This window comes from Leopardus geoffroyi, chromosome D3, assembly GCF_018350155.1.
Source record: "Leopardus geoffroyi isolate Oge1 chromosome D3, O.geoffroyi_Oge1_pat1.0, whole genome shotgun sequence".
Lineage (NCBI taxonomy): Eukaryota > Metazoa > Chordata > Mammalia > Carnivora > Felidae > Leopardus > Leopardus geoffroyi.
Genome location: NC_059339.1, coordinates 28286378 through 28305235, shown reverse-complemented (window position 1 = coordinate 28305235; position 18858 = coordinate 28286378). Strand labels below are relative to the sequence as shown.

General features: G+C 57.4%; 3 protein-coding genes across 3 annotated transcripts; 1 reads left to right on the top strand and 2 right to left on the bottom strand.

Moving 5' to 3' along the window:
- Positions 1–372: 372 nt before the first annotated feature.
- MMP11 (matrix metallopeptidase 11) lies at positions 373–10776 on the bottom strand. Its single transcript, XM_045457584.1, has 8 exons — positions 10603–10776; positions 5213–5439; positions 4148–4291; positions 3936–4069; positions 3556–3797; positions 3253–3469; positions 2214–2471; positions 373–1249 (listed from the first exon to the last, which is right to left on the bottom strand). Exons 1-8 carry the CDS (start codon positions 10711–10713, stop codon positions 1116–1118), a joined length of 1467 nt encoding a protein of 488 aa, XP_045313540.1. The 5' UTR covers positions 10714–10776; the 3' UTR covers positions 373–1115.
- Positions 10777–12833: 2057 nt separating this feature from the next.
- Positions 12834–14780, top strand: CHCHD10 (coiled-coil-helix-coiled-coil-helix domain containing 10). The gene is made up of 4 exons (XM_045457733.1): positions 12834–12983; positions 13247–13466; positions 14332–14479; positions 14576–14780. Exons 1-4 carry the CDS (start codon positions 12943–12945, stop codon positions 14593–14595), a joined length of 429 nt encoding a protein of 142 aa, XP_045313689.1. The 5' UTR covers positions 12834–12942; the 3' UTR covers positions 14596–14780.
- CD3H22orf15 (chromosome D3 C22orf15 homolog) lies at positions 14755–18700 on the bottom strand. Its single transcript, XM_045457734.1, is given in 6 exon segments — positions 14755–15136; positions 15138–15199; positions 15875–15955; positions 16171–16305; positions 16400–16486; positions 17132–18700. Coding segments are annotated over 6 exon segments (573 nt in total). The 5' UTR covers positions 17157–18700; the 3' UTR covers positions 14755–14953.
- Between the last annotated feature and the right edge of the window lie 158 nt (positions 18701–18858).

The window sequence follows — 18858 nt, the reverse complement described above, 5'->3', positions numbered from 1 at the left end:
GAGGGTTAGGTGGGGTCAACTGTGGTGACCATGAGTTTTGTTCCTGTCCTGACAGCAGTGAGAAACAAAGTATTTTAGGATCAAAACTGCGGTGTGGCATGACCAGATAAAGTGGCCACCACTTGGTGGAGGATGTTGAGGGGCCAGCGGGGAAGCAGGGAATCAATTACAAAGCCACTCCAGTCCCACCAGGCTAGATGGAGGAATGGAGCAAGAGGAGCCATGGCACTGCATCCAGCCCCAAGGACCAGAAGCTTGGGTGGGTGGGAGTAGGCTGTGACCAGGACACAGCAGGTGCTGAGTTGGCTCCCAGGTCCCCAGCTCTTCCCCCCTTCAGGCCTCATAGTTACAGAAAGAACCCAGGCAGGCAAGTAGAAAATAACCATATTTAATGACAGTACTCAGTAGAAAAAAAAAAAAAAAAAAAAGGCTTTGTACACACTGTACACACATTTACATGATTTTGGAGGATCCCAGTGCTGGGATGAGGGCTGGGAAGGATCTAGCCCAAGACAGGATTGAGGTATGTTGAGGCTTCAAGGGCCCGGGTCTCCAGCAGGAAGCACTCCCATCCCCAGCTGACTCTGGACCTTTTGGCCTGGATCCTGGGGAACATATCCCTAGGATCACCAACTAGAAAGCAGCCAGATCCAAGCACCTGCCCAGAGCTGACCTCTCAAGAAAAGGTAGAAGGCAGTGGTGCCCCTGGCCCCCCTATGCCAGCACCCTGCAGGAACCTCACAGCAGGGAGGGAATGAGGGCTTCAGCTCCCCCAGCCCTGCTGAGGTGTTACCCTGAGGGATAAGTATAGAAACTGAGGGCAGGAGGCTTTGACTGTGACCTGCACAGGTTGGGTAGGGCTGGCCTGAGACCACCCTCACCCTCAAGTAATGCCAGAGTCTCCTCGCCTAGTCCAAAGCAGTCGCTGGCAGGTGACCACGACCTGCGTGGCCCTCCCTGCAGTTGTCAAGGTGACAGCAGCCCCTCCCCACCCTCCTGAGGAAACACAGGCTCCATCCTGTGCCTGGTACCCACAGCCACAAGGATGGCCACTGGTCTCTATCCAATATCAGTGGCCTGGCAGGAGTCAGGAGCGCTGAGGGCATCCAAGTCAGTTAGCGGAAAGTGTTGGCAGGCTCGGTACAGCCGAAGAAGTCAGGGCCCACGAGGCGGGGAAAGCCCTCCAGGGCCTTCACCTTCACAGGGTCGAACTTCCAATAGAGGCGACCTCGCAGAAAGTAGGCATAGCCTGAGGAGAGATGAGGGTCAGACCTGGGTGAGTGGACACTGGGCCCTGCACCTGCCAGTCAGGATGTGCCCAGGGACAGGCACAGGAGGAAGTCAGATTCTCAGGGCTTGACCACTGTTGTGTTTCTTGAAACCTGCAGGCCCCAGGGTGGCCTTTCTGGAACCTTCAATCCCTTGGAGTACTACCAGTCCCAAGATCTGATCTGGGCTATCATTCCAGCTTGACAGATGCCTGGAGCCTCAGAAACTCAACTCCTACCTCTCAGGAAAGCAAGTCTCCCTCCCCTCACCCCACCCCACCCTACCCCCATGTCAGTTCTATTCCTGTACCTGCCAGCCAGACTATAGACTGGCATCCTGAGGCAAGGTGGGCCATGCAGGTGACCCAGAGCCCCAGAGCTACCACAGGACTGCTCTCCCAGCGGGTCCTGGTGGGGGAGAACACAGAAGCAAGCTTCAGGGTATGGGGGAAAAAGTACTGGACTGCAAGTCCCACTCTAGTCCTTCAAGATAGTAGGCCAGTTCAGTGGTTAGGAGCAGGGACTGCCTGGGTGGGAGGTCTGGCTCCCCACTGTCCATCTAAGTGGCCCAGTTAGGGACCTCATTACGTGAACTTCTGTTTGCCCCTCTGGAAACTGGGTTCACAACAAATGTTATGTCAGAGGGCTGTTCTGAGAACTGCATGAGACATAAGGAGCTTAGCACTGTGCCTAGAACATCATCGGTCCTCAGTGTGCAGCAGCTATTATTTTACCAGCTATACTGAGAGACCTGGGCAAGTCCTGGCACCTCTCTACCCCTCAGTCTTCCCATCTGCAGTATGGGGGCATGGCATTGCCCTGGCACAAGGAGGAGGGTGGACAAAGGACCCGTGATGAGGAGCTAATGCCCAGCAACCACCAGGTAGGAGATGTGGCTCTTACACCACTTGTACCAGCCACTCCTCTCCCCCCCACTCAACGCACCATCAGCATCCTGGAAGGCGGCATCAATCTCAGAGGGCACTCCTCGCCAGTCAGTCACCCGGCGGGGCACGGGGTTGTCCACACGGCGGGTGCTAAGGTGGAAGCGCCAGTAGTCTCCATCTCGGAAGAAGTAGATCTTGTTCTTCTCAGGGCCCCAGGCCAAGGCAGCCTGGATGGGGGGCCCCAGCAGCCCCAGCTCAGAGAGGGGTGAAGGGCCCAGGACTGGCTTCTCACCATTGTATACCCAGTACTGAGTGCCTGCCAGAGAGGGAAGGCTGCGATGGAGCTGCCCAACCACTGTACCCGGCCACCATGGACCTACCTGGCCAACACCACCGCCAGACTTTCCCGGTGTCAGTTTCCTTGTCCATAAAACACTCAGGCCAGAAATCCCACTCAGCACCCTTATCCCCAGAGGGAAGTTAGCGCCAGTGAGGACAAGTTTGGGTGATACATGCTCTGGGAGCTACTGCATGTGGAAGGTTATTCTAAACAGGAAGGAAACCCCTGAGCTCTCGATTCTTCCCCTGGCATTTGGTTCCTTGTGACAAGTGCTTCAGACCATTCCCTGGGCCCCATCCTTGCCATAGCAGGCTTGGGCCTCTGTTGATGAAGTCCCTGCCACCTAGAATGCTTCAGGCTCTTGTCTCTCCCAGTTGAAAGTTAACAGCACGGGCTCTGGGGTTGCCAGAATGAGATCATATCCCTGCTCTACCTTTTCCAAACTGTGCCGTTAATGAGTCACTGTACCACCTGTACTTCCCAGAGATCTCATCTCTAGAACAGGCGTACTGATCACACATACCTCCTAGGATGGCTTTGAGGGTTGAATGCATGGATGCACAGTCCACTGTGCAATGCCTTCTATCCTGCTCCCATCTTGAGAGCCACCTCCTCTGGGAGCCTCCCAGCTGTGCCCAGAGAAGTGAGTCATACTCTCCCTTGGCACTGCCCATCATGTCTGCCTGGCTGTCCCTACCCTGGGCCATGATATTCCTGGCTCCTGAAGTCTCCTGAGCATGAACCCAGTCCTCCTCACCTTGGAAGAACCAGATGTGGCCCTGGGCATCTTCAAAGGCTGCATCCACAGGACTGGGCAGTCCCTGCCAGTGACGAGAAGCCAGTGCAGGGTAGCCAGGCTGCAGCCGGCCCCCACGCAGCCGCCACACAAAGCCCACTTTGAAGAAGAAGAGCTCGCCACGGATGGTGGAGACTGCATCAAAGGTGATCTCGCAGGCATCTGGTGGCACTTCCGGCTGGTGTGGGAGAGAAAGGCTGAGCAAGAGCCCACATTGGAGCCACAGAGGCCAAAGAGTGAAGGGAGCTGGGAGCAGGGCCTCACCTCCAGCGGGGCAATCTCGTTGTCGTCCACCCCAGCCTGAGGGCCCACAGCCGGGGGCCTAGAGGTGGGGGCTGGCCGGGGTTGGCCGTAGAGGTGCTGGATGCCCCTGCGGTCATCCGGGCTAAGACTCAATGGGTAGCGGAATGTGTAGAAAGGGGACATAAGTGCCTTAGCAGCTGTCGTGTGCTGCAGCCCCAGCACATGGCCAAATTCATGGGCTGCCACCTGCAGAAGGTCTGTGCCTGAAAAAGGGAGATAGCCCAGCAATCCCCAAACCTCCCACCAGAAAACACTCAAACTCCAGAGCCCAGGTCAAGGACTTATCCCCATTCTCTACAATCGTAGTTGCCCCATCTGGAAAATGGGTCCCCAGCCCATACCCTGGTTGTTCCCGATAGTCCAGGTCTCGTCATAGTCAAAGTGGACATCTCCTTCTCGGTGAGTCTTGGGGAAAAAGGCATGAGCCAGGATGCCCCCAGGTCCATCAAATGGCAGGTTGTCTCCATGCCAGTACCTATGGGTGGGTGGGCAGAGTCAGTGGCTACTGACAGGTGGGGCTAGTTCCCGGAGGGGTCTTAGGTAACTGGTTCACCTGGTAAAATCAATCATGATGTCAGCATGGCCCTCATGGACCTCGGTGAAGGTAAGTGGCGTCACCTCACTCCACACTTGTAGGGCCTCTGCCACCGTCTGCCGCACCTGCTCCCGTACCAGCTGCCAGGGGAACCGGAGGATCCTGGGGGGAGGAAGAGGGGTCTGAGCCTCACTTGGGACAGCCCCCTGATGGCTGTTGGACCCGGAGTTGCCCCTGGATGCTCAGTGGGGATGCATGCATATGGGACACGTGCCAAGTGTGCTCTGGGCTTCAGCTGTGGTCCCTCGTCCACATGGGAACATCTCTGTGTGGGTTTGTATGGCCTTTGGTGCACACAGGTGTCTGCATTTGGTGGAAAGAATGCAGGACCAGGAGCCCCAAGACCCGCCTTCTAGACCTGATGGTGCCACTCACTGTGGGGAGACCTTGCCCTTTCACCCCAGTCTTGGTTTTCAGTTCCCCACCCAGGATATTTCTGAGCTCCAATCTGTGTGACACCATACCATCTGTCACATGCCATCCGTCCCAGGCCAGCTCTCCACCTGCAGGACAAGTCTGACCTTCCACATCACTCCCAGTATTACTTGCTCACTCACCACTATTCCCATCGGCATGGACCCCAAGCTATGATGGTAGGTCTGAACAATGATGTGGTTAATGCCGAGAGGACCGGCCATGTTTCCCTCGTTTACCACAGAGTCCCAGGGCAGGCCTGGTGCTTACTATGTCCCCAGTAGGGGCTGCCTGGGTGACTGAAGGCCCCCTGCCCCACATGTCAATGGAGCCACCAGGTGTGTGCTGAGACTTTTTGTGTGTTGACAGAGCTACTGCCCCTCTGATGTGGGAAGGCATGGCTATGGTGGGGTGTTGTCTGTGTGTGCATCTAAGTTGGGGTTTAGTGAGTTGGTCCATGGATGGCTCAGGGGTCGGTGGACACACAGGTCTATTAACCACAGAGATCTGGCTCTAGCACGTGTCTCAAGAAGCAAGTGTGAGGGTGGCAGTTCACACACAGACACACAGGTATGTCTAGAGCCTGCTCCCACAGCCACTGGCCCCTACCTGTATGTGAGGTCTGTTTTCTCCCAGCGCCCGCCTGACAGCACAAACCGCTTTTGTCGATTGCGGGCACTCAACCCATCGGGTGGGTCAGGCACACCGCAGCGGGGAGGTCTGGGGCTGCTTGCTGGCTGGAGAGTCTCCTCGGCGGTAGAGGCAGGTGCCAGGCTGCTGGGAGCAGCTTCATGCCAGGACTGTGGCCCCCTCCTCACATGGCGGCGGGGTGCATCCTGGGCAGGAGAGAGGATGTGAAGGCCTGATCAGGCCTTGGGACCTCATGGCCCATCAGCATACTCATGCTCAACCTGACCCACCTTGCAGATGGGCAAACTGAGGGCAAGAGAAGGGGTGTGCCAGCCATCACACAACAGGGCCCTTTGTCATGGACTGGCTCAGATTTCCTGTGTCTTCCTGGAGGGCCTGGGCTGTCTGTCCAGCCACTTGGGCCAGTAAGGTCTGGGTGGGGATGCAGCCCCTGACTCCACACACACCCAGGAATGGATCCCACAAAGCTTTCAAGGAAAGGCCAAGCAAGCTCCTCCTGCTCCCCCTACTGGTCCCCACCCCTCCCACCCCAGCAAAGCTTTTTTGCCTCCTTTTCTTCCTTCCTCCACCCCGCCCCCCAACTCTACCCTCTCCCAATTACCTAAGCAGGCTCCTGCCCAGGGCCCCCAACACTGCCACACCCCAGCGTGGGTCTGCAGCCCTGTGGCACAGCCTTGGTTTGCTCACCTGACAAATGGGGATGATACCTCCCCAGTGTTGGGCCATGCTTGGGCAGGGAGAGACAGACAATTCCCAGATGCCCAGCCCCACCCAGCCCTGCCAGACTGGAGCCCCAGCACCGCAGATGGGGATTCTAACACAGAGCTCCCACCCCCTGCAACATCCAGGGCAGAGGTCACAGTTTTCACACTTGAAAAAAGCACAAGCTCAGAGAGGTAGGGAGACCCTTCAAGATCACGCAGCAAAGGCATGGCAGAGCCAGCTGAGGAATCTGGTGTCCAGGCAGGAATCAGAAGGTAGTTTCGGGATACTTTGCAAAGCTGGAGAGGCATGGAGCTGTACCATTGGCTAGAGACTAAGTGCCTGCCTGGTCTGGGGCTGACTGGTCTGGGCGGTTGGGGCCTCCCCCACAGCCATATTTGGGGTGGGAGCCAGGTCACCCAGGCCCCACCCTCGCCCTTAGCCTCTGGCAGCTCTCCCAGGCGGTAGGCGTCCCAGGGCTCTGATCCTTGTCCCAGTGCCCCTAGTCTCTCAATTCCAGGGCCACTAATAACTCAACCTCTCAGAGTCACCCAGACTCAACCCTAAAAACACCCCACTAGAAAGGGGTCTTCTGAACACCCAGGGGCACAGCTACCTGAGATATGAGAAAAAACCCTGGACCAGCTTTCTGATTTCAGAACTTGCTTATTGAATGGTTAGTTACCTGGCAGAGCCCAGCCTCACTGGGTTGTGGGTTCCTGTTGATATTGGACTTACTGCTAGTTAAGTACTTTTCACTCTTGCAGTTCACCTGTATCCAGGACCCTACCAACAGTTCCACAGACATGCTCTTAGCCCCTGATGGGACCTCTTACTAACTCTACTGTCATTATCCCCCATTTATCAGATGAGAAAACAGAACCCAGAGAAGTTAAGCAACTAGCCCAGGTAACAGCTGGCTGGTGGTAGGCTGTCTGTGCTCACAACCCACTCCCTACCTGCTACCTCTGCTGTGCTCTTCAGGCTGGAGCCACCCTTCCCCTGGAGGAGGGATCCAGGCTGCCCTCACTTTGATGACAGAAGAGAAGGAATTGGAAATTATTAAGCACCTGCTACTTTCCTGGGCACTCTGTCAGCTCTTTGAACCTCCACCCCCACACCCCCAATAAGGTGGGGATGATATATATGTGAGGTCTCCCATTGAGGTTATGGACCCCAGGTCTGTGTGCCTAGCCATGAGAGCCTGCCCTTTCTCCTCCCCACACTGCCCCCTTGACTTCCTAGATAAACAGATTCCTTCCCCCAATCCTGGAAAGGGTAAGACTGGATTGTCACCTGGGAGCCCCAAGTAGCCCAGAGCCCAGCTGACCAGCTCTATTTACGCCTGTAAGCAGAAATCCCTTATCTCCTCTGCCCTGCAGTGAGGCCTGGACCAGCCAGCCATGGAGGGAGGGTAGGTAATGGACACACACACCATACCTTCCTCTCCTGCCCCCATGAGGCATGACAGGTCCTTGCCCAGACTGCTGGATCATGGCACTCTCAGTCCAACAGCAAGAGTCACAGTCTGAGATTCAGAAAGGCCAGTTCTAGGCCATGCTCACCCTGGATAGAGTGACCCTGGCCAAGTCCCTGCCCTCTTTTAGCTTTGACTTCTCTGTCAAAGGGGGAAGGTACTACAGCAGAGGGCTGAATAACCTCCCTCTCTGGTGCCCACTGCAGCATCTGGCACAGAGAAGAGCCCCTTGCCTGGCCCACCCCCTTGCCCCTGTGGGCCCTCCCCTCCCACACCTGGAAATCTGCTCTCACCACACATGCTACAACTCCCACCACCCACCTGGTGTCCTGCTCCCCCAAAGTTCCCAGACTACATCATAAACAGGAATTGCAGCTAGCAAAGGTAGCTTGCAGGCCCAGAGAAGACTGACTTGTGCAGGGTCTCTCAGAAAGCCAGAGGCTCATGCTCACTGTCCATGTCACATTCACTGGTCTTGGAGAGTGAGTGAGCAGGAGGCCCTAGAATCAAGGTCTCCAGCCAGTGGTACTTTCCAGTATTTGTTTTCTGGAGCCATCATTTAACGGCTCTTGGCCTCAGTTTCCCCATTACTGGGGTGGGACACATGCTCCCTGCCCTGCTGACATCCTACACTTCATCTTTATGAGTCTTTTCTGGCCTGGGGTCAGACACCCTAACTGAAAGTCCTGGCCCAGAGCCCCTTTCAGATCCCTAAGACTGGTGTGCTTGGTTCTCCCAAGGTTGCTGGGATTCTGTGAGGTGGGGTGGTGGGCACAGACCATGCCTGGTCTCATCTATGGGAGGGGTGGGTAGCAGACACCACCACATTTCTCAGAGGAAGAAAGAGAGCCCAGAGAGGTCAAGGACTTTGCCCAGGGTCACACAGTAAGTCAGAAGAGAGCTGGACCTAGACCTGGGGCCCATGCTTCTTCCACCCACAAGGCCCCCCTCCCCCTACCTCCTCAGCTCTTGGCCTGTCTCCAAAACCCACGTTCCTGAGAAGTGTTTCTTTTTTCAATGCCTTCCCTCCTCCTCCTCCTCCTAGGCCAGGAGCCTTCCTTGGCCTGCCCTGTGGTGGGCACTGAGCTCACTCACCCTGCCTTCCTCTTGCGGGGCACCAAATCACAGCCTCAAACGTACAAGGAACTTCTCAGCTGACTCAGTCTCCTGGCTGAGCTAGAGGCTTGGGGTCAGTGCCTGGGTCAACTTCCAATCCAGAAAACGGGAGGCACCCCGTAGAGGGGAGATAAAGGACCCCAAGCCAGGAAACTGCTGGGTAAGGCCAGGTTAGTTTTGCCCCTCTCTGAGCCTCAGTTTGCTATTGGTCCAACGGGGATAATTAATAAAGACGGCTCTGCCTTCCTCTGTTGGTAGGAGGTGACCCTGATGGGAGGGCACTTTGTTAGGCTGTGAGAAAGAATGGGGAGCATCACTACACCATTCTATGCAGCACCATGCCCCTCTGAGGCTCAGAGAAGTCAAGCAACCTGCCCAAGTTGTGCAGCCAGGCAATAGGCAGGTCCACCAACTGCCCCACATTGAACCTAATCTTCTCCCCACCCCGGTCCCTGCTGGCTCCAGGAACAAATGCAGCCTCTGTCCTACAGGACTGCAGGGCTTTCATCAACCCTGAAAGCTGTGAACTGGGATGGATAAATATTTACAGAGCTTTCCTGGCCCCTGTGATGGCAGCCTGGGAATAAACACGTTGAAGGCGACCCCAAATGCTCCCTGCATATCTGCAGAGTGACAGACAACATCCCAGCTCAAACCCAGCCCCAACTGACGCTGCACAAGCGTCAAAGTGGCAGTCAGAGGTGACATTGTGTCTCCAGAGTGACTGGTTGTGCCCTCTCCTCCCATTACCTCATTTAATCCTCAGTGCCCTGTTATCCCCCACCCACCCGCCAAGACTGAGGCGTGGGATCCTAAGACACAAGAGGGCTCACCTAGGGCACCAGGTTTAAGCCCAGATCTCTCTAATTCCTGAACCAGTGAGGTCAACTGGCTACCCAGGGTGATTTCTGACTCTCCCAAGTTCAAAGGGAGTAAGAAGAGTTGGGGAAGAGGCAGAGCCTTGGGACTGAGGTACCTCCTTTCCCTAACCTACCCATCCTGTCCTCTTTTGCTCCCATAGCCAGGATGGGGCAAGCTGGCCAGGGTAGAGCTGGTGTGACTGGAGAGAGGGGCCCAGGCTGGTCAGATCTCCCTCGTCCAGATGGTCTCACGACTCCTGCCTGGCACACCTCCTAATGCTCCCATCCCTACCTGGGCGGTCTGTATGCTTCAGCTGAGATCCAGGGGGCTTGTGGGCTTGCAGCTGCCCAGGTTCTGCCTAGCCACCCTTGTGATTGGTCCCTCAAGGCCCCAGCTGGAGGGGAGGGTACTGGGCACACACAGGCTGTCACACAACACCCCACGATTGTCCTTCCTCTACTCACTCTGCTGCCTTCTCACATGGACCGTCTTCTCTCTTCCCTTTCTCTTCCCAGCCCCTTCCTTTCTGAGGGTCTCAGCCGCCCACTTTCGGTTCTTTCTTTCTCTGTCATAAACACACGCGTGTGCGCGCGCACACACACACACACACACACCACAGCTCTCACACTCGTGCTGTCCTGGCTTCACACCTACCAAACTTGCCACTTGTAGGTGCCCAGTTGGAGCCACCTCTTCTGGGCTCAGACCCCATTTGCCCCAGGGCAGTGCTGTCCTCCTAGCTCTTCTTTAATCCTCCAGCTCACTGCACCCCTGGAGGTGTGCTCACCGAGGCCACACACCAGGAGGCTGACACCAGCCTGAGGCTTTGTCCGCGCGAAGAATAGGAGGCCCTGTAACCACTCCCTCTGCTACCTGGTCCAGGAAACAACCCAGCTTCTGCAGCTGGGGAGCCGAGGAGCAGGTCCCCACGCTGGGAGGGGGCGTGCGTCTAGCGCAGAGTCCCGCCTCACCAGCCTGAGCAATCCCGGCGCAGGCTCCACTTGCACACCTCCAGGGACGGGAAGTTCACTATCTTTCACGTCCATAGGGACCCAGAAAGCGTTTCGGGTAACGTGCCGCTCCAGGCCACCCGGGCGCCCCCGTGGGTCCGGGTCCAGCTCGGTCACTGGGCCCAGCCCGCGTGCCCGGCACCCCCTCGGCGAGGAGCGGCCGACCAGCTCCAGGCACTCACCAGGGGCCGCGGGGCCCGGGCCAGCAGCTGCGGCGGCGGGAGCAACAACAGCAGCAGCGGGAGCAGGAGAGCGCGCGGGGCCGCGCCGCGGAGCCGGGCGGCCCAAGCCATCCGCCCCGGGGCTGCTGAGCCTGCTGGGCCGCGCCGGGCCACCGCCCCTTATAGCCTTCGCCCCGCCCCGGCCCCGCCCCACACGCCTTTTGTTCTAAACTCTCCCCGCGGAGGCCGCGGCCAAGGTGGGGGAGGTGGAGGGGAAGGGCTGGTCCCGCTAGGGCTGGAGGCTCGGAGACCCAGTCCTTCCTAGGATCGGGAGAGCCTGAGGTCTAAGAGGCCTGGTGTTGGGCGCCCAGGCCAGCTGGTGCTACTCCAGGCCTCACTTTCCCTGCTGTGCTGTGGGGAGTCTGACAGGAGCCGAATTTGACTCCTCCTGGTCCCTACCCCACCTTTGGAAGGGGCTTTCCTAGCTGATCTCCCTCGTGGCCTAACCTCTGACCTACTGCTAGCCTATGACAGGTGGTTGTTCCCAGGGAAAGTTCTCCTTAGAGCCTTAGCTGATAGGTCTGGAAGATGGCATAGCAGCCCCTGTGAAACAAGGGATGTGTCTCAGGGGAAATTGAGGCATAAGGAGGTGGCTAGCCAGTCCCCAGCTTAGAACATGTAGACAATTTATAAATGGGAAAACTGAGGGCCCAAGATCAGGCTTTCCCATACCAGCAGGCAAGTGGAGGGGTCAGGAAGGAGGATGCTATCGGTAGACTGAGGCAGGCAGGGAGCCAGTCTCTGAGTGGAGACACTTGTGGCTCAAGAGACTAACACACTCCACAAGGGCCCTAGAGGCCAGGTTTCTGAGACCTGAGAGAGAGGAGGTGAAAATCAAAGGAGAGGGTGATGTCCATATGCTGGAAGGGATCCTCCACTCGTGACCAGGTGCCTCACCACTTCATGAAGGCAATCTGCTCCATCATGGGCAACCCCGCAGAGCCAAAACCCAAGCAGCGGCTCCCATCCTATCAGGCAGGGTCCTGAGAGGCTGCAAGGTGAGGCTGTGGGCACCCAGCCAGGGTGTAAGAAGGGAAGGAGGCCAACAGGGAGAAGAGGGCGATTAGGCTGACTCAACCCCTCCCTCCAGGTTCGGGTCCAGGGAGACCTCTCGGCCTCTCCAGGAAGGCTCCACAGAGACTCCTAGAGGGCCAGGAGAGGAGAAACAAGGCATCAGCTATCTTTACTACCTGGAGTGTGAGCAATCTGTTTCTTTAAAGTGACTCACTTTTACTTGGGGTGATTTCATCTTCCCTACAATCCTGGTGCTACAGGGCCCCCCACTGGCACACGGGACAGTGATAGGGGAGGGTAAAGAAATTAGAGCTCCTTCCCGCCCAAGGGTCATATGTGATTACTGCAAAATCACTCAGAAAAAAAACCTATAAACCTCAAGCTCCTGAAGGGCTGGGAAGCGTCCTAAATCCGCGCCTCGGCCCTTCCCTTGGCCTGGAACCAAGGTGGTAGAATCGCGAGGCCACAGTATTCAAACCCGCGGCCAACGCCTCTGGGCACCCAGAGGGCCTTTGGAATGGGCATGCTGCTAGTATGTCGCTAAACACTGTCAGTGTCCGGCGCTGCATCCGTGATGCAGGGTAGGGTGTCAGGCAGGGTGCTTGGCCGCATGGGGGGTTTCATCCCACCCCAAGATGGTGCTGCCCAAGACTGGCCAGGGTTGTGGCTCATTTAGGGCAGGATGGAGTCGAAGAAGGGCTCCGGACGTCCCCTGGCGGAGGTTCTGGGGATGGGTCGCGCTGGGCTTTCTTTCAGGAATTTCTTCCCCGCGACCCTGACATCAAGTCGTAGTCAGTAAACCCAGTCCGTTGGAGGGGGACCAGAGCCTGGCCTGGCGCCCCGTGCCCCCCACCTTGCTGGTTTCAACCGGTCGCCCCCCTGTCAAGTTCTCCCCTGGCGCTCGGACACGAACCAACTCCACTCCCAGCGCTCCGCGATAGTTTCTGAAGGGACTTTGCCCGTCGCCCCGGCGTAAGCCCTCGTCACTTTGCAGCGTTGGTCCGTGTCCCCAGGGCCCACACAGCTCGGGCCAGGCGCAAGGAGGAAGCAGGGTAATATTTCCAACTAAGAAGGACGCTGAAACGAGGTGATGCTGGAAGGGACAGGTCTCGGAGACCCGCGCGAAGGTGAGAGCGGCCCCAGGCCTGGCTACTCCCTTTGGGGGCGTGTCCCCTAGGCCCCGCCCCCTGGCGCCAGCTGAGTTTAGCGGCGCCACATTCGTCCCGAGACAGAACCGCTGCCACTGTCGTCTCAGACTGCGCTTGGCCGAGTCCCACCGTCATCACCATGCCCCGGGGAAGCCGCAGCGCGGCCGCCCGGCCAGCCAGGTGTGAGCAGGACAGGGGCCGGGTGGGGAGAGGGCTAGGAAAGCGGGGGCACTCCCCCACCAGGGCGTGATAGTGTGACCTTGGCGACTGCTACGCCATCTTGGTGGGGGGAGGGGCGGGGTGCTGCAACCACGTGTCTAAGACTGTGGTCGCCCACCCTCTGGGGGGAGGAGGGGAGGGTTCGTGCCCGGGAGTCGAAGGCTCTTGGGGTCCCAGTTCCGGGGTCCGGCTGGGATTGACTCTACGTCTCCCCCCACACGCAGCCGCACCGCTGCGCCCTCAGTTCACCCGCCAGCGCACCCGCCGCCGTCTGCTGCTGCACCGGCCCCCACCCCGTCAGGCCAGCCCGGCCTGATGGCGCAGATGGCGTCCACGGCCGCTGGCGTGGCTGTGGGCTCGGCTGTGGGACACGTCGTGGGTAGCGCCCTGACCGGAGCCTTCAGCGGAGGGAGCTCAGAGCCTGCCCAGCCTGCCACTCAGCAGGTGAGCTGCGGGCTCAGGAGAAACTGAGGCCCGCTTCTCTCAAGGCCACATAGTAAGGAGCTGCTGGAATGTCCATGAAGGAGTGCTGTGGCGTGTTGAGAGCTGCCTCAGGCCCAGGACTTTTCCCAAGAAGGGTCTTATTCCTCTGCTGTTGGCCTCCTGTCACTCACAGGCAGGCTCTCCTAGTCCCTTCCCTGAGGCCAAGGTCCCTAGACTCCCAGGGATACACCAGCACTTTAAAAATGGAAAAGCCAAAGTCCTTAGCGGTTCAGAGACTGGCCCAAGGTAACCCAACCTAGTGGAGGGGGGGATGTTGAAGTTCTGAGTCCCTGCTCTCCCTGTTCCCAGGTTCTGCCCTGTAGACCTTGCATCCCAAAGGCAAGGGGTAGCCAGCGACTCTGGGCCTGTTTCCTGCTGGCTTATCCCCTACTGGGTGCCCCACCAGTCCTGAGCCACATGCGGCTTAGTGGCAGGGTCAGGGGTCATGAAGATCAGTATGGCTGAGGCTGGAAGCTACTGGTACTTGTGCAGGTGGGGCTTATACTCCAAGAGTACAAGCACAACGCCATGCTTTTCCAGAGCCTTCTCCCACCTCTCAGGCCCTACATGCCCAGTGAGCCCATTATGAGGCAATTGGGAAATGCCGTCTATACCAGCACTAGCATCGGCTGAGTGGGTTTGACAGGGCTGTGGGCCCCTTCTGTTTCACAGAGGGAACAGCTGAGTGTAGACAGGGTAGGCTGCCAGGGATCCCAGGGGCACCTGGGCTGGGGGTGTGGGGAGAGGCAGGCAGCCCCCAGCTTTGGAACCCACTTCTGGGTGCCAACCTGGAGCTGACATTGCTGCCTCCTGTGCCATACCCTAGGCCCCCATCCGCACTGGCCCCCAGCCCCTGCAGATGGGGCCCTGCGCCTACGAGATCAAGCAGTTCCTGGACTGCTCCACCACTCAGAGTGACCTGTCCCTGTGTGAGGGCTTCAGTGAGGCCCTGAAGCAGTGCAAGTACAACCACGGTGAGCAGCTCCTGACTGGGGCAGGAGTGGGAGGGGCAGTCCCTCTTCCTGAACCTGCAGGCTGACCCTGAGCCTGTCCCACCCCTCCCTCCACAGGTCTGAGCTCCCTGCCCTGAAGAGACTGGTGTAGACCGGTGCAGATCCATGAGCCAACCCTGCACCCACCTTCACTCCTTCACCAACAGCCAGACCACTATGTCAGATTGTACCCATGTAGCTGGGGTTGGAAGTGAGGAGGGGGTTTCTCACCCTGCAGATGACCGGAGACGCAAATGTGCAATTAAAAGAGTTTTAGACCATAGCCTGCTGTGTGCCCTCTCATTTAGTTTATCTGCTGGGGTGGGGTCAGGGGGCATGGATGGATGTCCAACGGAGGGGTGGAATGTTTCACTTTATGCCAGCATCCTGGGTGCGGGAGGGGGAGGAGTCCTGTTGTAATTTGATGACCTTGACAATCCAAATAGGGATGAGTCGTTAGCAGGGACCCCAAGGGCACCTGACTCTAGGTGCTGGAATCCCTGGATAAACCTGTTGTCTCCCCCTGTCAGGGTTGCTTGCCCCCACATCTTTGGATCCCCTTCTCTGCACCCACGTCTTAGGGCCCCCCCCCCTTGGTGGCCTCGCGTCCAGTCTGTGACCTTGCCCCTCTTGCTGATGGCAGCTTCTCAGTAATTCCAGATTCTGCAAGAAGAATGCCACTGGGCTGCTATCTGTTTGGGCCTGATCACACATGGCAGAGGTCATGGCCAGCCCCCTTGGATCTGAGTCCAGCTCAGCCACTTGGCTGTGATGTGCCAGGTCACAGGGCCTGCTGAAACAGAGAAGCAGGCCCTTCGATCCCAGGGCAGACCTCACTATCATGTGCTCTGTGCTACTGCCTTCCTTGAGTTCACCAGCTCTGTGTTGAGCACCTACTGTGTGCCAGGCCCTATTCGATATCTCTGGGGGCACTGAGGATGTTCCTGCCCTTGGGCGTTTATATCCCAGTGGAGTGGTGGGAATGTCTCTTGGTGCACTGTGTTCTAGCTTGTATGTACTTCTGCGTGTGGGGTTTTCTGGGGGAGGGGGGTTTGGGGTCTACCTCTCAGCACACATAAGTCTGTTCCCTGGGACTTCTGGGTGTGAGCATTCCTCCAGGTGTCTATGTCTCCTCCTTACCTGGCTCCTGGCCCCAGCTAACGGGTCCTGGATGGCAGGGAGCCCTTCCTTCGTGGCTTTGAAAGGGGGCCTTGCTCCTGGTGGTCACGCCAAGTGCTTGTGCGCCTCCTCCGGCCATCACTTGTGGGTTGTAGGCCTGACAGGCAGCGAAGCTCCTCTGGAAGGCCCAAGAAGCCCTACCTATGGGAGCTGGGGAGAAGGTGCACCCTCCCCCTGGGGATGTAGCGTGAGACTCACCTGCGAGCTCTGGACACTGGTCATCCAGGTTCTCCAGTAGGGACTCGTAGCGGGTGGGGGCCCCATCCTCCCCCTCTGTGGAGGGAGTAAGACCGATTCCTGACTGGCCTGGTGGTTCCCACCTTCACCTCTCACTCGACCTATTTGCTGGCCCTGGCTGGGGTCAACAAGGCATTGGATGGGAAGGGTCAAGGCTAGGTCCTGGCCAAAGTGGGGGGCTGGCCCGGGCCTTGGGTGGTCTCGGACTGCTGTCCCCCTCTCACATCCCAACATAACTCCAAGGGGAAATCTTGGGCCCCACTTACTGATGATCTGCACAAGGACATAGGTCCCACGCTCCTGCAGCAGGGGGCTGCCCATGGAAGGGGCCTGGGAAGCCCCTTCATCCAGGCTCACCAGGTGCCCATCCTCAGCCAGGAGGGCAATGATCGCTGGGAGGGCAGGGAGGAAGGCAAGGCAGGGGCTGGTACCTCTGCCTGGGGACCCTTGGCCCCTCCTCCCCAGCACCCCTCCATGCCCCCTCACCATCTGGGGGCACCTGCCCCCTCTGCCTCAAGTGGGCAGTGAGTGTCACCAGGCTGCACCAAGTGTTCACCAGCTCCCAGCAGCCAGCTGTAGGGACAGGGCAGAGGTGAGTGAATGGGACCCTCTGCTTCTCCCAGTCTGGGACCATCTGTCTCGCTTTCATCTCTTCTGTAACCCGAGGAGGGAACAGGTCTCCAAGATTAAGACTGTACCCTCCTCCACCCATCTTCTGAGATGTCAGTGACCAGGGCACATAGCTCATGCCTCCTGCATTGGGTGCCCCCCTCCCACTCCAGCGCCGCCTCTACACAGGACTTCTCTCCAGCACCAGACCCCCCCATTCTCCTACCCCAGCCCCACCTGCCACCAGAAGTCCGGAAATCTTTAACTGTGGCTAGAGCTTTAGGTGCCTAATGTGCCCTGAAGCTTGAAGACAACTGACTGAATTAGAGACTGTGTAATTTAACAACATGCCCTGTGGTGTTGTGGTGGGTGTTCTCCTAGAGGAGCCCACTGGAATTTCCCACAACCCAGCCACCAGCGTTTCCCCTCAAGGGACTCCAAGCATTTGCTCTGTCTTCTCATAGAGCTGTTTCCCTAAACCCCCCATCCCCTTACCCAAGTGCACCCCCCTTCCTCACACTGCCTCCCCACCCTCCCCTAGGGCGGAGGAAAGCAAGCCTCTGAATGTACTCTCCCCCTACCTGTCTCAGGACAGGGGATCCCGCTTACCTCCAAACATCACTGTGATAAACATGCCTCTGCAGGGGAGAGTAGACAGATGTGTGGGCTTCGATCCCCTAACCTCCAACTTCCTGACTAAGGAAGGATCTGGGGCTGAGATCTATTCTGGGTGGGGCCCTGCCAGGAAACGTGCATACGTGTTTGGGAATGGGTGGGTGGATCCAGGCTTAGGTTCTTGCTTGGCCACCGTTGGAGCTGGGCTCCACCAGCCTAGAGGGGTCCCTGCAGCTAGTTCAGGACGCCTGGCCTCCTCTTTCTCCTGCTTGCTGGGTCAGAGCAGCTTTCTGGGTCAGAGCAGCCAGAAAGCAGACTGAGGCCCTCCCAGCTTCCAATCTGGTCTCCATGGCAGTGGGAGCTGCCAAGTGGTCTAGGCAGCAAATGCCTTCCCCACAGTATCCTGGTAAGAGGATCTGGGGCTGGAGTATGGGCACTCCCTAAGGCAGGGCTAGAGTGCGGGCTCAAGCCTTGTAGTCCACGGATGGCCCAAGACCACATCTCCCCACCAGTACAGACAGAGCTCGCAGGCTGAAAGTGGGAGAGGACCCTGTCCCTGGGAAAACTCCCAACTATGAGCTGCGGCCATGGCCAAAGCCTGGCATCCTCACCAACCTTGCTCTCCCCTACCTTCTCAAGGCCCTCTTCCCTGTGCTGTCTTTGCTCTCCTTTCCCTCTCTGCTTTCCTCCACACCTTCAGCCTCCTCTCTCTTTCCTTCTCTCCTTGTTCCATCAAGTTTATTGAGATATGATTTACAGTAAAATTCACTTAAAGTGACAAAAATCTGACAAATCGCATAGAGCCACCACCACACTGGGGAGGCAGATCATTTCCCTCACCCCCAAAATTCCTTTATGCCCCGTTGTAGTCAATGCCGGCCCCTGGCAGCCACTGCTCTGTGTTCCGCCCCTGCCTTTTCCAGAATTGTATACAACAAATCATAGAGCATGGAGCCTTTTGAGTCTGGCTTCTTTCACTTAGCATGAGATTCACTCAGGTTGTTGTGTGTATCAATGGCTCATTCCTTCTTATTGCTGAGAAAGGTCCCATTGTCTAGATGTGCCACAGTTTGTTGATCCACTCACCTATTGTTTGGATTGTTTCCAGTTTTTTGCCATTAGGATTAAAGCCAGTACAGACATTTTTGTGCAGATAGGTTTTTGTGTTTCTGCGCCAATCCGTGCCCATCCTTTAACTTTTTCTCTCATTTTCTCTATCATCGTCTTTCCTTCTTCCCCCTAGCGCCTTTCCCTCTGTCTCTACCTCTTCATTTCTGTCTCCTGCCCCGTCTCCATGAGCCTCTACCAGACCCCTTCAGCCAGGATGCCAGGTAGGTGTCTGGAGCAGGCTCCCATCCTGTGCCAGCTCCCTTTTCCCCAAGGTTTTAGAAATGCCTTCTCCCCCCTTCCCCCACAGTGATTAGGCTGTTTGTCCTGCCCTCTGGGCCACTGAGGCAAGAGGAGGACTGGATCCTCCATGCGGCTCCCCCAGCACCACACTCTGCCTCTGTTTCAGCACTCAGCTCAGTGCTTCCACCTGTAGAAAGGGGGTTAAGAACATGACTCAGCAAAGTCCTTGTGAGGATTAAATGTGGTAACACTTTGTTTATTTAGTAGGCTCCATGCCCAATGCAGGGCTTGAAGTCAAAACCCTGAGGTCAAGAGTTGCATGTTCTACCAACTGAGCCAGCCAGGCACTCTTTAAAACATATTACCTTGAG

Excerpts from the sequence above, each read along its gene's own strand:
- MMP11 (XM_045457584.1), bottom strand. The coding sequence starts at position 10,713 with ATGGCTTGGGCCGCCCGGCTCCGCGGCGCGGCCCCGCGCGCTCTCCTG. Across the intron at positions 3,798-3,935 it reads GACTATCGGGAACAACCAGG|GCACAGACCTTCTGCAGGTG; the intron begins GTATGGGCTGGG and ends TCCCTTTTTCAG. Across the intron at positions 2,472-3,252 it reads CCACATCTGGTTCTTCCAAG|GCACTCAGTACTGGGTATAC; the intron begins GTGAGGAGGACT and ends CCTCTCTGGCAG.
- CHCHD10 (XM_045457733.1), top strand. The coding sequence starts at position 12,943 with ATGCCCCGGGGAAGCCGCAGCGCGGCCGCCCGGCCAGCCAG. Across the intron at positions 12,984-13,246 it reads GCGGCCGCCCGGCCAGCCAG|CCGCACCGCTGCGCCCTCAG; the intron begins GTGTGAGCAGGA and ends CCCCACACGCAG. Across the intron at positions 14,480-14,575 it reads GCAGTGCAAGTACAACCACG|GTCTGAGCTCCCTGCCCTGA; the intron begins GTGAGCAGCTCC and ends CTCCCTCCACAG.